General features: G+C 38.5%; 1 protein-coding gene across 1 annotated transcript in view; it reads right to left on the bottom strand.

The window, feature by feature from the left end:
• Positions 1-17,055, bottom strand: part of LOC124803150 (lysosomal-trafficking regulator) — a 593,053-nt gene that overhangs the window by 338,235 nt on the left and 237,763 nt on the right. Inside the window, exon 20 of the mRNA XM_047264331.1 lies at positions 16,048-16,157. Coding sequence (XP_047120287.1) covers positions 16,048-16,157 — 110 coding nt within the window. The remainder of the gene's footprint in view (positions 1-16,047; positions 16,158-17,055) is intronic.

Here is a 17,055-nt window from a genome sequence, read left to right as displayed (position 1 = left end):
TCTACTTGATACTCCTTAGAAAGCTCAGGTGATGTGTGACGGTCCTAGTATTGAGTACTGTACATGGTTCTACTGTAAATTTTGCATTTGTTACTGCGTTTTTATTACGATTGGTTTTTTTTTTTCTACGTGCTCTCATTTTTCATTGTGTACAATGACGTCATAGTCCAGCCACAAAGTAAACATTCCTTTGAAATGCCATCATACACTCACCTTCCATTACATCACAATCTTGTTTTTTATTCTCTCTCTCTGACTGCAGCAAAGAGTTCCCCGAGGCCATGAGAAACCCTCTGGCTAGCTACACACCCTGCCTCAAAACCCATGTCATCTCCATTACGGTCCTAATTACACTGCCCACTCCTGTCTCTCTGGTGATTTTTTGTCTTCCCTCATGATGTCCAACACATATTTCTCAATAAATGGTTTTAACGTTAGATTTCCTTGTCTCTGTATAATAAGTCAAAATTGCTAATACAAATCGATACTGACATTTTTGTTTCAGCCACAGCAAAAGCTCAGTTTTGAAAACTATTAACAAAAGCTTTCTAAGATGCTTCTAGATGTGTAGCTTCTTTAAATGACCTACACATACAAATAAATATTCACACTGTCCCCTTACAGCAAAGAAATCATAGGGAGGTATGATCATTTCAGTAAGCTAACAGAAAACTGAAGAATAGAACTACCATTTTTTTATGTACCTCATTTGTTTTTTTCATTGATATCGGTGTCTGTCCGTCTTTTGAGCTGGTGCAAGAAAGACATATGTAAGTGTATTGTGTTAAGTAAAAGTTGTAATATGCGGAAGTTGCAAGTTTTCATTCTCCTAACGAACCACGCCCTAATTTCCTTCTCCTGATGTGATGTGGACTTGCATTTTTAGTGGACTTTTCAGAGACGAAGTTAACATGAAGAGAGAATAGCCACCACAGTCACACCAGCATTTTTGTGAATTGTTGGGTAAAAAAAGGTAAATAACAAGCTGTACACCAAAACTAAAAGGAATTAGCATTTATTCCACGTATCAGAGCAGCCACAATGTTCTTAACAAGCATGCATCTATGCCTGTGCACATTTCTGGACAGTGAATTTTTGGTGTGGCTAAACAATATTTAATGCAGATCTGGACAATCCACATTATCTTTCTCCCCAACCACTACATCTGACAACCTACAGAAGGAGATCATCATCAGGAGAGAGAGTTAGCACATTTGTAATAATTTAAAATAATTATAAAATTTTGTAAAGTTTTCATTATACTAATTGTTGTCTTTCTCTGTTTCATGAATGGGATACTATGTTATTGCAACGAGGATGGAAATCACATGATGTGCAAAAGACTGAACATAATCAATTGGAGAATTAATTCCAGAAGGAGTGATAAAGCCGACAAAAAGGTAGGAAAATTCACGATCCATTGAATGTATGGCTGTGCATAGTAGTGTCGCTACCAATAGTGAATGTAATACATTTCCTAATACATTCCCAAATTGAAGCATTCTTATAAAATACATAGACACTTGGACAGAAAATTAATTTTAGGGAGAGAAATATATGCATATAATTGTGTTACACTGATAATGTATTTTGATACATGTTAGCAAGGCACCACTGAATAGGTTTCGTAATGGTATCCTCACTATTACAAACAGAATATCTCATTTTCGAAAGTACCATTTATTTTATCATTTTGTAAAATTATCAAAAAATGGGTACACACAATAGACACATTGTTGCCAGTCCATTGCCGGATAGCCAGGCACAAGATGTTGCCAAAATGGACGTGGCAACAAATGAAATCGAAACTGAAAATGTTTGTCGCAGTGACAACAGCCAATCACATTTTTCAATTAACATGGACACATGTGATAGTAACATTATCATTCAAAATGATACAATGTTGACAGAAGATGAGATAGGGTCACAATTTTCTCCATGGAGTATTTTTTCCTCTGGTGAAGAGTAATGCAAGACAGTTCAGACTTATTAAATCATTCTTTGCCTGCCACACTTACACCTAATGCAAACTTGACTGGACAGGGTACATTGCACACACAAGAAACCCTGATCACAATGCAAATCTTACAACAGTTATTTACACATAGCTTCAGCAATTTTAAGCATGAGTATTTTTTCCTCTGGTGAAAAGTAACGCAAGACAGTTCAGACTTATTAATTTATTCTTTGCCTGCCACACTTACGCCTAATGCAAACGTGACTGGACAGGGCGCATTGCATACACCAGAAACCCCGATCACAATGCAAATCTTACAACAGTTATTTACACAAAGCTTCAACAATTTTAGGCATGAGTTAAAAGAAGAGCGAAAACAAACACTCAAACGAAGTATCGATGAAAAATTTAACGAGTTTTTCAAAACAACAGACAGGTACACTTGAAGAGGAAAAGCAAACTTTTGATGCTTTCAAAACTGACATAACACAACAATTCAATGACTTGACATAAGATTTGTGTGCTGAACTTTCAAATGAATTATTGGATAAACTTGCAAGCACAAGGAAAGACCTAAAAAAAATTATTCGGTGGTTTGTCACAAGCTATAGGTAATTTCAGCCAAAAAGTGTCATTAGTAGGCAAGATACAAGAACAGTTCATGGTAAAGGAGGTAGCTGAGGCTCTGACAAAAATGCAGCAGGAACAGTCACAATTGTGCCAGAATATAAATACACCCGCAGGTACCGTCATCGGATTAAAAACAGCATACAAAGGTCTGCATGAACAGGTGCAAAACCTGTCATTGCAACCAAGTAGCATAATTTAACTACTCCGTTCATGAGAAAGGAGCAAAGTTCATGAGAAAGGAGCAAGAAAGGATAGATAATGACAATAAGGAAGTAAACGATAGAGCAGAGGCTGGTATCCTAGACCAAGGCAGTATCCTGGCACAGAAGGTAGTCCACGAACACAAGGGTTATGTAAATGTGATCGAGGAAGCAATGAAGGTACAGAAGGCACAACAAAGAGATGAAACAGATCAGAAGTTGAAAGTAGCAGAGGAAAAATCACAGACTAACACTGTTAGTAACATTGAAAAGGAAAGGGAACATTCAACCCCAAGCTACCAGGTGTCAACAGATAGGATAAATAATCCGAACATCTATCCACACTTGAACCCTAACCTGTCAGGTGAAATAGACTGCAACTATAACATGCAGCAGGCACTGCCAACTTCTGTACCTCTTGCGTGGAGGTATTCGGAATACAATCTGATACATCAAAATAATGTCATGCTGGCAACAGGTGAGGGCAGAACACAACCAAGCGACAAAATAATCCACTGCCAACTGACTATAATCAGAACAATCAAAATTACATTTCGAATAGTGACCAGGGGCAACAAAATTTTGATCGAGAGCCATGTAAGATACTAACTGGTGAAACCAGACATATAATGTTCACATAGTTGATGTTACCGCTAACGAGGAAATCAGTGCTCAGGATAATTCAGAAAATTTGAACTAGTCTCGATAGGTCCCTGTCCGAGGAATAGTAATGCGGTGCGGGCAAGGAATGAGTTAAAAGCTGTTTTCTTAGATACGGCAACTGTGCTGATATCAAAGATGACCTGTGTCTGGAAGATATTACCAACTGCGTGGATGAAGACGACGATTCAATACAGGCAGTAACCAATGCACAAATACTTGGTTTAAAGGTATCCTTAGTACTGGACACTGCAGCTACCATGAATATAGTTTCACAGTGTCTGTTCGACCAATTACAAAAATGAGGACATATACTAATGCTTCCAGTCCAAAACTGTAAAATCCAAATAGCTTTAGGAGGTAAGTCTGAAGCTATAAAATTGAAAGCATAGATTCCTATTGAAATTGATAGCTTCTCTTTACAACACTTTTTTTTTTTTCTGAAAGGCTAATAGCAAACTGCTTTAGCAGTATGGACACCCTCTACAAGTACCAAGCACAAACTGACTTTGGTAAGGTGAAGTGTCATTTCATTGTGATCGACCAACAATATTCAGCAGACCAAATCGAGCCAAATGTCCAAACGTCTCAGAAAGCAAACCAAAACACACTGCTGACACTCAAATACAATTCTTCTATCCTACCATCATGTTTGTAAACACACAGAGAATTCGGCAATCACAGGAAGAGGAAATAGGCCCCCGAGATTGTGTGCACCAAGGTAAGTGTGCCAGTGTGTCTAAAAAAAAATTGCAGGAGCTTTTGATATGTTATGCTCCTGTTTTTTTAATAATGACCTGGAGTACTCAAAGGATACAAATACAAAATGGGGATGTACCCACACAAAACCTGCTTTATGTCTCACCCCATTCCATGTGCCAAGAAGGAGGCTGTGGGGAAAGGGATCACTAGAATGTTAAACTGGGTAATAATACAACCACCCTTATCTCCATTTAATAGCTCCATTTTGGCCATCAGCAATTCAGACGGTAGTGCTTGACGCACAAGGAATAAATAAAATTATTGTGCCTGTCAGGACGTTGCCTGACAACCTATAACATTAAGTACCATATCATAATAGACCTCTGAATCTCGTATTGGCAAACTGCACTACATAAAGGTAGCCATAAGTACACAGCCTTTGTATGTGGGGGCAGAACTTATAAGTTCTGTGTTGTCCCTTTTGGTTAGTGCTTTAGATTGAGTCTTAGGACCTGAAATGTTAAGTAGAGTCACTGCTTATATTGATGATTTACTGATTGTTACCCCTACATGGTCAGAACACTTAAGGCTCTTGGCTCAAGTCTTGCATGGGTTTTCAGAATATGGAGTCACAGAGAACCTAATGAAGTCAGGTAAGGACACATAATATCACCTCAAGGCGTACTTCCAGACCCTAAGAAGCTCAAGGCATACTTCCAAACCCTAAGAAGCTCCATGCTATCCTCAAAATAAGAAACAGGTGAAGTGGTATCTTGGATTAGTATCTTTCTTCTTCTTGGTTATGGACCAAACAAAGCCAAACTGATTCTGACAACATTACAGAAGCTCTTTTGCAGGCCAGAATCTTATACCATCCTGACATGACTCAAGATTTTCGTCTGTGTACAGGCTTGTCCTCCTTGCAAGGGCTGGGTGCTTATTTATTCCAAGTCACTGACACGAATGGGGAGCTTGCTCCCAAGCTAATTAGGACCCTATCTGAAGCTGATCGAGCATATTCCATGACCGAATTGGAAGCTCTCACGATAATATGGGATTTCAAAAAGTTTGAATATACATGTGGGGAAAGCACACCAAGGTGTACTGCGACCATCATTCTTTGTCTTTCGTTCTCACTTGTAAAAATTTAATTGCTGATGCCTCATAGAGGCTTCCACAAGGTCGAGACAAATTCTCGGAATTCACAGAAAACAATTCAGAAATTAGGGTTCCTCTGATGAAAGATAAAACACAATAGCCATACAACATTAGGACGTGTAAAAGCATGGGGCAACTACAACAGAAGGATCCCAGATGGCAGAAAGTAAGGCTAAAACTGCTGCAGAACAATGACAGTTCGAAATTTTTTTTTCTAATTACCAAGGGATAGTGTTTCGCCAAAACCATGCAGAGCAGTGCCAGTGGTGAGTTTATTTCCTCAGGGGATCATGTTAATGACTTTATATTATACACTCACAATGTTTGGGGATACTATGGTGTCTCCAAATATCCTTAGTAAAATAATAAATTATTGTTACTATCCAAATTTAAGACAAATCTGCAGTTAATACAGGAATGTGTTGTGTGTCAGAAGGCTAAGCATACAAATAAGTCAAAAGCTAATTGAACTACTGCCAATATTGCCAAAAGACCTTGGAGATAGTTTCCTTAGACGCGGGTGGACCATATCCACAAGGGAAAGAAGGTGTATGATACGTCGTTGCACTATATGATGTTTTCTCCATGTATGTCAAACTGTATCCCATATGCTCACTCATTGCAAGCTCCATCAGATGAATTACAATGGACTATCTATCCCGTGTAGACAAGCCAGAAATACTGTTGACAGATAAAGCGTTATACTTTACAGACAATCATTGAAAAGAGTTCATGACCACTCACAACATTAAACACATACTTGCCCAGATTTTATCCAGAAATAAGTTCCACAGAAATGATATTTTTATCCAGACTTGCACCCTTCACAAACACACAAGGTGGATCAAATACATTACCCCATTCCAGCAAGTTGTTAATGATCTCCCACAGAGCTCAACTAGCTTTACACCTGTGGAATTGCTATGTGACAAAGCCAAGTAGACAATTTGGAAAAGCCTCTACCCAAGATCCCTAGGAAGAAAATATTGCATGAGGAGAAAATACAATGGGCACTGGTTAGCACTGAAGAAAAGGCAGAGAACAGAAAACAATTGTATGATAAAAAATTAGGACAAACTGTAGATTACCATGTGGGACAACAAGTATACCTTACAACCCATCCAAAATCAACAAAATATGGTGACTTGAATTGAAAGTGGCAGCTGCTTTACACAGGGCCAAGTACACCTTACAATCCCTCCAAAATCAACAAAATATGGTAAGTTGAATTGCAAGTGGCAACTGCTTTACACAGGGCCATTTGTTATATCAAAAATCCCTCACCCAGAGCCTATAAATTAGTATATTTCAAGCATGGTAAGGAAAAAGGGCTCTAGCTGCACAAAGATTTACATGAATTTGTGCACTAAACATAATCTGACACTGATTAAACACAAGTCGGAGAAATGTTTATAAGTACATATAAGAGATGACCTACTGTCCACTTGAATGTACTTATTACGATTGATGTTTACTGTTAAGGAAAGATTTCATTTTTGCCTATTTCATGTGTGTTGCCTTATTAGGATGCAAGTTTTAGTTATGTAAGAATTTTATTTGTACAATAACAGGCCAGAGAAGCTCAGAAAACATTACCCTCATCGTGTGCAAGAAATAATTTAATTTGACACTGTACTGTTTAAACACACAGACATAGCACTTGTAAGTAGCGAAATGGAGTGGGGACAGAACTGCGAATGCACAGCAGCTACCTCTAAGGTTAACAACCTCTGTGCATGCACACAGCACAGCATAAGCCAACAGGTCACTGCCTGATGACAATCATAGTTTAGCAAAGAAATGCCAAGCAATCTACACTCAGAGAAACGTTATACTACGAGCTGACTAGTAAGGAAATAAAACATCTATAGTACAGAACTACACTAAGATTAAGAAATCAGGAAGAACTAAGCTAAGGTGTGTGTGTGTGTGTGTGTGTGTGTGTAATTACCTACAAACTTGATACTACATACAAGTTATTTACATTTATACAAATGGCTATTTACATGCTACATAAAAGGGGATAGCAATGTGATGAACGAAGAAATATGAATTAAGTCTTGCATATGCTACGAAAGATAGGACTGTGCTCGCCTATGACAACACTTTTCTTTCCAGGTCCAAAAAGGTAATTCAAAATGACAACCACAATACAAAGATGTGTGTTCTTACAACTCATTAAAAAAACTGTGTACTGATAGAAACTGAATATGTGAATACTGAAAGTGTGATACGTCACATTGGTATCCAGCGTGAGCAACTATGAACTTAGTTTTAAGTTAGTGTTTAAGTGTCCTTATAGCAAACAATGCAGAGTCATATCCTGGGTAAAACTAGAATAGCATAAGGGCCACAGTGTAAATGAAAAATTATATGTACAAAAATGTGTGTCAGTGTGATAGTGTGAATGTGTGAATGGTGTGTGTGTGTGTGTGTGTGTGTGTGTGTGTGTGTGTGTGTGTGTGTGTGTGTGTGTGAAAAAGCTACAGTACGCTAGATTTATAAAAAGGTTGAACTTGGGTCCTGTGCTACCAAATGAAAAGGGTCCAAATGACTGAGATGAACACCACACAAGAGTTATAACATTACATTTGCACACAAACACAAGTTGTCTCAACATTGTTTTACACTTGCTCATTGGCACAATTCTTGAAGAAAGATAGTCATGAACACCACAGTACACAAGAGTGATATCCTGTAGATAAGGATGCATAAGTTACAGACACTGAAGTACACTGTTTACAGGCAATGATGACAGTAGTATAACACACAGACCTCTGTCTATTTATTGTGCTACCAATCCAGTTGTCTTCAACTGTTCAACATACAAAAGCTCACCAGCTCATTCTACGGCTGAACTGTTAATTCATAATATATTCCTTTAAAAGTGTTGATCATACCTTATTTTATAGACCAGAATTCAGAGAGACAGTGCAATTAATACCTTTTATGGAATTTTACAAATTTAAATTACCAACATGTTAAGGGCTTTCAGCTCTATTAGTCATCTTTCAAAAATATAATCTTATTCAAACAATTAAAATTTGTTTTCACTTCATAGCTTATAGAAGAATCCAAGAGTATGCAGCAGCCTCTGTGAGATTTTTCCTCCCTGCAACAGCTGTTTGCAAAACTGCAAGTTTGTTTGAAATATTTATTGTATTAGAGCCACTGTTCACTTAAACACATAATTGTTGTGTTTTTACATTTTGAGAGAAAAATTTGTAAGTCGCCAAGTTTAGTAGCTTAGTTTGCTGGAAGATTTCAAATTTAAGCCATTTACATTCCAGTGCATCACATAAGAAATTTCACTATTTTAATGCTATTAAGAATACATTCCCCGCCATGAACCATGGACCTTGTTGCCGGTGGGGAGGCTTGCGTGCCTCTGTGGTACAGATACCTGTACCGTAGGTGCAACCACAACAGAGTGCTATCTGTTGAGAGGCCAGAGAAAGTGTGGTTCCTGAAGAGGGGCAGCAGCCTTTTCAGTAGTTCCAGGGATAACAGTCTGGATGACTGACTGATCCAGCCTGATAACATTAACCAAAATCGCCTTGCTCTGCTGGTATTGTGAACGGCTTGGCTGAAACCAAGGGGAAACTACATACAGCCGTGATTTTTCCTGAGGGCATGCAACTTTACTGTATGGTTAAATGATGATGGCGTCCTTTTGGGTAAAGTATTTTAGAGGTAAAATAGTCCCCCATTCAGACCTCCGGGTGGGGACTAGTCAGGAGGATGTAGTTATCAGGAGAAACAAAACTGGCATTCTACAGGTCGGAGTGTGGAATGCCAGATCACTTAATTGGGTAGGTAGTATAGAAAATTTAAAAAAAAAAAACAGATCAGTTAAAAGTTCCATATAGTGCGAATTAGTGAAGTTCGGTGGCAGGAGGAACAAGACTTCTGGTCAGGTGAATACAGGGTTATAAAACAAAATCAAATAGGGGTAATGCAGGAATAGGTTTAATAATGAATAAAAATAATAAGGACCCAGGTAAGTTACTATGAACAGCATAATGAATGCATTATTATAGCCAAGACAGACATGAAGTCCATGCCTACCACAGTAGTACAAGTTTATGTGCCAACTAGCTCCGCAGATGCTGAAGAGATTGAAGATAGTGAAGGGAGATGAAAATTTAATAGTCAGTAAGGAATGAAAGAGGAAGCCACCTGGTAGAATTTTGCACAGAGTATAACTTAATCATACCTTGGATTAAAAAACATGAAAGAAGACTGTATACGTGGAAGAGACCCGGAGACACTGGAAGGTTTCAGATCGATTATATAATGGTAAGACAGAGATTTAGGAAACAGGTTTTAAATTGTAAGACATTTCCAGGGGCTGATGTAGGGTCTGACCACAATCTATTGGTTATGAGTTGTAGATTAAAACTGAAGAAACTATAAAAAGATGGGAATTTAAGGAGATGGGACCTAGATAAATTGGAAGAACCAGAGGTCGTAGAGTTTTGGAGAGAGCATTAGGGAATGACTGACAAGAACAGGGGAAAGAAATACAGTAGAAGGAGAATGGCTAGTTTGAGAAATGAAATAGTGAAGGCAGCAGAGGATCAAGTAGGTAAGAAGACAAGGGCTAGTAGAAATCCTTGGGTAGCACAAGAGATATTGAATTTAATTGATGACAGGAGAAAATATAAAAATGCAGAAAAGGAAGGAGGCAAAAAGTAATACAAACGTCTCAAAAATGAGGCCGACAGGAAGCGCAAAATGGCTAAGCTGGGATAGCTAGAGGACAAATGTAAGGATGTAGAGGCAAATAGGGATAAGATAGTTACTGCCTACAGGAAAATTAGAGAGAACTTTGGAGGAAAGAAAACCACTTGTATGAATATCAAGAGCTCATATGGCAAACCAGTTCTAAGCAAAGAAGGGAAAGCAGAAAGGTGGAAGTAGTATATAGGGTGTCTATACAAAGGCAATGTACTTGGGGGCAATAATATGGAAATGGAAGAGGACGTAGATGAAGATGAAATGGGAGATATGATACTGCGTGAAAAATTTGACAGGGCACTGAAAGACTTAAGTCGAAACAAGGCTTTGGGAGTAGAAAATATTCCATTAGAACAACTGATACCCTGTGAGAGCCAGCCATGACAAAATTCTGCCATCTCAAGAGCAAGATGTACGAGACAGGCGAAATACCCTCAGCCTTCAAGAAGAATATAATAATTCCATTCCCAAAGAAAGCAGGTGTTGACAGATGTGAAAATTACCAAACTATTGGTTTAATAAGTCACGGCTGCAAAATACTAACGTGAATTCTTTACAGACGAATGGAAAAAACTGGTAGAAGCCAACCTCGTGAGGATCAGTTTGGATTCCGTGAAAATGTTGGAACACGTGAGGCAATACTGACCCTACAACTTATCTTACAAGATAGATTAAGGAAAGGCAAACCTATGTTTCTAGAATATGTAGACTTAGAGAAAGCTTTTAACAATGTTGGACGGAATACTCTCTTTCAAATTCTGAAGGTGGCAGGGATAAAATACAGGGAGCGAAAGGCTATTTACAATTTGTACAGAAACCAGATGGCAGTTATAAGAGTCGAGGGGCATGAAAGGAAAGCAGTGGTTGGAAGGGAGTGAGACAGGATTGTAGCCTATCCCTGATGTTATTCAATCTGTATACCGAGCAAGCAGTGAAGGAAACAAAAGAAAAATTCAGAGTAGGAATTAAAATCCATGAAGAAGAAATAAAAACTTTGAGCTCCGCCAATGACATTGTAATTCTATCAGAGACAGCAAAGTACCTGGAAGAGCAGCTGAACGGAATGGGCAGTGTTTTGAAAGGAGGATATAAGATGAACATCAACAAAAGCAAAATGAGGATAATGGTATGTAGTCGAATTAAATCAGGCGATGCTGAGGGAATTAGAATAGGAAAAGAGGCACTTAAAGTAGTATGAATATATACTACTCAAAGGAGTACAAGAGTTTTGTCATTTGGGGAGCAAAATAAGTGATGGTGGTCGAAGTAGAGAGGATATAAAATGTAGACTGGCAATGGAAGAAAAGCGTTTCTGAAGAACAGAAATTTGTTGACATCGAGTATAGATATGTGTATCAGAAAGTCATTTCTGAAAGTATTTGTGTGAAGTGTAGCCATGTATGGAATTGAAACATGGACAATAAATAGTATAGACTAGAAGAAAATAGAAGCTTTTAAAATGTGGTGGTACAGAAGAATGCTGAAGATTAGATTGGTAGGTCACGTAACTAATGAGGAAGTACTGAATAGAATTGGGGAGAAGAGGAATTTGTGGCACAACTTGATTAGAAGAAGGGATAGGTTGGTAGGACATATTTTGAGGTATCACAGGATCACCAATTTAGTACTGGAGGGCAGTGTGGAGGGTAAAAATCATACAGGGAGCCCAAGAGATGAATACACTAAGCAGATTCAGAAGGCTACAGATTGCAGTAGTTACTTGGAGATGAAGCTTGCACACAATGGAGTAGCATGGAGAGCTGCATCAAACCAGTCTCTGAACAACAACAACAACAACAACAGCAGCAGCAACAACGAGCACACATTTTCATGAACAATGTTTGGCAGTTTTCTTTTCAGCTAACAGGTTCTGTTTGTTTTACATCCCTCCAGTAAATATTAGTTTCCCTTATTTTTAATAATTTTACACTAGTCTGTTTAAATGCAATCCAGCCTTGGTCAGATATTCCTTGCCTAAAAACTTATCTGAATGTATAAATACAGCACCTAATATATTGCAAATATTATTAATTCTCCAGTTGATTTGATGAATATAGCTATCACTTACCGACCTCGTTTATAATTTCCACTTCACTGTACCCTCAGAGGGATTTTGTCACAACATGGATGAAGATGCCTTTGTAATTTTTGTTTGCTTCTTTTTCAGAGTTTTCTCTTGAATTCATAATGTTTTTAAAATAGTTACTGAGCTGATGGGACTTAATTCCTGGGTGAACTTCAATTACACAGGATGGCACTAACACATTTTTCAACATGAAATTGCAAATTATAAGAAATTCATTTCCAGCTACATTTTTGATACTATAACATTTGGCTCTTTTGTTCTCCAGCTTTTCACTTGTCCATTTATACATAGTATTTATGCCTACTGAGTTTGCACTTCATTTTGATTCAAGTAACATGAAATGCTCATTTTGCAGGGTGCTCATATTGATATTTCTCTGTGAATTGTGTATTACTATTTTTGCATTGATCACTGTTTGGCATTGGTTTGAGTCAAAGTTTTTTTACATGAAACATATTTATCTCTAAGCAGCAATATTTCTGCTTTTGACTGTACTGCTTCACAGAGTGTGACATTATCATTTATTGAAATACAGTTTGTCTCATTCCGCATCCACAGATTTTCATGGTTTTTAGTGATTAAGTTCGCACAATCACAGTTTTTTCGACACGTAAGCTTGATGTTTTCGTTTTTAACGCTAATAAGTCTTCTTTGAGGGATTCAGTTTCTTTTTACACAAGTCAAATGGCTCCCTGTTACATTTACCACTCCCTTTACTTTGTTATACAACTCCCCCCCCCCCCCCCCCTTCCTGCTGTTTTTCATTTCTTTAATGAATACCACTATTACTTCTAACAGGATTGTAAATCTCTTGTCCTCTTCTGGCACACGTCATTCTTCTTCCATATGTAACAGCTCTAAGAAATCCTTTATTTCATTAAATACTTCCACTCCAATAAAATCTTAAAACATCTTGGACTTCCAACTGCATCGAGAAGTCAGGTTTCGGCTGAATGCTGCTACATCAGTGGCAGTTAACACTCGACAAAGGCCAAGGAGTACTCAGCCAAGGAAGCATCACATGATTTAATTCAGTCATATCACTGTGAGGTTATGTAATTATATAATTCTTTCATTTATTTATTACTCTTTGCTCATCTAAAATTTCCTTACCATTTTTGTTGTATACCAAGATTTAGAGTTGTTCTTTTTAAAACACAGTTGATTTGCTTCTTGATGCACTAAATTACATCATTTTCTAAACAATCTACCATTTCACATTTCGCAAGCAGATTACTTTTTTTTCAGCAATTCATTTGCCAAGTTCAATGTGGTACTTCAAGAAGTGTCTCTCCCCTCCTTTGTGTTCATATTCTTTCTTCCTTGTGCTCCATAAATATATTTAATACACTAAAATTAAAAACATACAATAGAATAAATTTTTCAAAGATAATTTTCGGGTGAAATTACAGGACGCTGCAGAACATTTTAATAACAGATTACTGCGACTAAGTGGTTCTGTGTGACTTTCCCAAAATGTACCCGTCTTCCTAGACCTTTCCAGTCCTTTTCTCCCCCTCCCCCCCTTCCTTCCCCTCCAACCCTTCTGCCTGAAGAAGGAGCTTGTCTAATTATAACTTTCTTCTGTGTGTGTGTGTGTGTGTGTGTGTGTGTGTGTGTGTGTGTGTGTGTGTGTGTGTGCGTGTGTGTGCGCGCGTGTGTTTTCTGCAGCTGCTTGGTGAGTAGACTTTTTATCAATCCAATCAAATTATTTTTTCAAACAGTGATTGTTTTCATTGTTACATAAGGACAAAGATAATAGCATTACCTAGAATGGAAGGGGCAGGACAAGTGACACACACAAGGAGCAGCAGAGTGTCACTAAAGACTGCCACCTCTCTTATTGTATTTTTTGTCTTCTTGAATTAACTTTTACATTACATTTTCTTTCCATCATGCACAAATAAAGTTCTATACATCACTGTGGATGACACGCAACAATTGAGATTTAAATTTGGAGTTTATCTAGGGATGATATGCAACTAACATTTTTAAAATTTAATATGATTTACTCTATCATTAACTAGTTTTTATGTGTTTGTAAAAGCAAATACCCCTAAATACTGTGTGTGTGTGTGTGTGTGTGTGTGTGTGTGTGTGTAAGCTGGTTAAAATGTACACTACTGAAAACAATTTCTCACAGATACCAAGACACAACACAATCACCACAACACCAGTCTCCAGCTACACATGTTTCAGAGCATGATGTTCCCCCAACCCCAACATGTCTATTTGATGATGAGACTGCAGTGACTCAAAACCAGTTAATGGTACCACAAATAGCATTTCATTCAAAAAGTGATTGGTTGCATATCAAACCTATATAAACTAATGATGTTTATTCCAGAAAATAATGTTTAGTTAGATTTTAAGCCAAGCTTTCTAAATGTGATTCCGTCAGCCTTTTTTTGCATGAACAATTGGCAAGTTCTCCCATAGCCTTCCCTATTATTACCATTATTCTTATGTCTTTTTAACACTGCATCAAATAAGCTTATACGAGGGCAGTTCAATACGTAATGCAACACATTTTTTTTTTCTGAAACAGGGGTTGTTTTATTCAGCATTGAAATACACCAGGTTATTCCCCAATCTTTTAGCTACACAACACTATTTTTCAACGTAATCTCCATTCAATGCTACGGCCTTACGCCACCTTGAAATGAGGGCCTTATGCCTGCACGGTACCATTTCACTGGTCTATGTCGGAGCCAACGTCGTACTGCATCAATAACTTCTTCATCATCTGCGTAGTGCCTCCCACGGATTGCGTCCTTCATTGGGCCAAACATATGGAAATCCGACGGTGCGAGATCGGGGCTGTAGGGTGCATGAGGAAGAACAGTCCACTGAAGTTTTGTGAGCTCGTCTCGGGTGCGAAGACTTGTGTGAGGTCTTGCGTTGTCATGAAGAAGGAGAAGTTCATTCTAATTTTTGTGGCTACGAACACGCTGAAGTCGTTTCTTCAATTTCTGAAGAGTAGCACAATACATTTCAGAGTTGATCGTTTGACCATGGGGAAGGACATCGAACAGAATAACCCCTTCAGCGTCCCAGAAGACTGTAACCATGACTTTACCGGCTGAGGGTATGGCTTTAAACTTTTTCTTGGTAGGGGAGTGGGTGTGGCGCCACTCCATTGATTGCCGTTCGAAGTGATGAACCCATGAACAAGAAATTGTCACCCTCAGCTACATGACGAGCAAGCAATTCCGCACAGATGGTTCTCCTTTGCTCTTTATGGTGTTCGGTTAGACAACGAGGGATCCAGCGGGAACAAACCTTTGAATATCCCAACTGGTGAACAATTGTAACAGCACTACCAACAGAGATGTCAAGTTGAGCACTGAGTTGTTTGATGGTGATCCGTCGATCATCTCGAACGAGTGTGTTCGCACGCTCCGCCATTGCAGGAGTCACAGCTGTGCATGGCCGGCCCGCACGCGGGAGATCAGACAGTCTTGCTTGACCTTGCGGCGATGATGACACACGCTTTGCCCAACGACTCACCGTGCTTTTGTCCACTGCCAGATCACCGTAGACATTCTGCAAGCGCCTATGAATATCTGAGATGCCCTGGTTTTCTGCCAAAAGAAACTCGATCACTGCCCGTTGTTTGCAACGCACATCCGTTACAGACGCCATTTTAACAGCTCCGTACAGCGCTGCCACCTGTCGGAAGTCAATGAAACTATACGAGACGAAGCGGGAATGTTTGAAAATATTCCACAAGAAATTTACGGTTTTTTCAACCAAAATTGGCCGAGAAAAAAAATGTGTTGCATTACTTATTGAACTGCCCTCGTACAATGGATCTTAGTTTCCCAGTAAGCAAGGCAACCATTTTAGAACCTAAATACGGTTTTTTAATTAGAGATGAAAACAAAATGTCTTTTGGAACATAATCTGCTTACCAATGGCGGATCATCACCTTTGAAGAATGAAATATATAGAGCCAGCTCATTTGGAGAAATGCTCTGTCTAGCCAACAACATCACCAATTCCAGTACCACTTTTTGAAGATCTGTAAAATTAAGAACATGTCTTAGCTAAAAAAAAAAAAAAACCCCTCTCTCTCTCTCTCTCTCTCTCCCCCCCCCTCCCCTCCCCTCCCCTCCCCTCCTACACACACACACACACACACACACACACACACACACACACACACCCCTGGTATAATTTGACACAGCACAGGAAGCAGAAAATTCTAACAAAGAAACTATACATATTATCAATGACTTTTCAAGGACACTACACAAGGAAGTATGAGGAATACCACTCAAAAATATACAAAGACTACATGGAAATTACTTTACAGTGCTGTGTTAAAAATGACAATGCTGCTTACTGTCCCTGCCTTCTACACTGTTGCCTCTAAATTTTGTGACCTAGTAGGCCACTGGACACCCCTTTCATAAAAATCTGCTGTCACTGATGATAATAAGATAGTATCCATTTCTTTCACTACCAAATATCCATGCTTTAACAAACATTCCCCACTTGCTTCTGACGACTGCCTCTGCTGGTCTCCATCATGATCAATGTCACTTCCTGAATTGAATATTCATATTCATAAACAAGTCACTAGATTACCCAATGCCTTGCACTCACACACCTGAGAGATTTTGTTGCGAAAATTTGGTTTACGATTCTTATCATTATCACAAAACAAAAGGACATCCTCATAATCAGCATGCAATATTGTGGAAAAGGTAATGCTAAATACTATTACAGAAACACACGTCCAACGGATGAATTGAATTGTTGCCAGTGTTTGTCACTAGTACTTATTTTCTGGGTGCCATATTGTAAACAACAAGATAGAACTTTGGGATCTGCAGTTGAGCAGGAAGAGTTAAGTGACTAACTAACTAGTATGCTTTGTGTAATGCAACAATGTGTAATGCACGGGTTGTGGCTGA

This window comes from Schistocerca piceifrons, chromosome 6 (genome assembly GCF_021461385.2).
Source record: "Schistocerca piceifrons isolate TAMUIC-IGC-003096 chromosome 6, iqSchPice1.1, whole genome shotgun sequence".
NCBI classification, from domain to species: domain Eukaryota; kingdom Metazoa; phylum Arthropoda; class Insecta; order Orthoptera; family Acrididae; genus Schistocerca; species Schistocerca piceifrons.
This window is presented reverse-complemented; position numbering and strand designations above follow the sequence as displayed.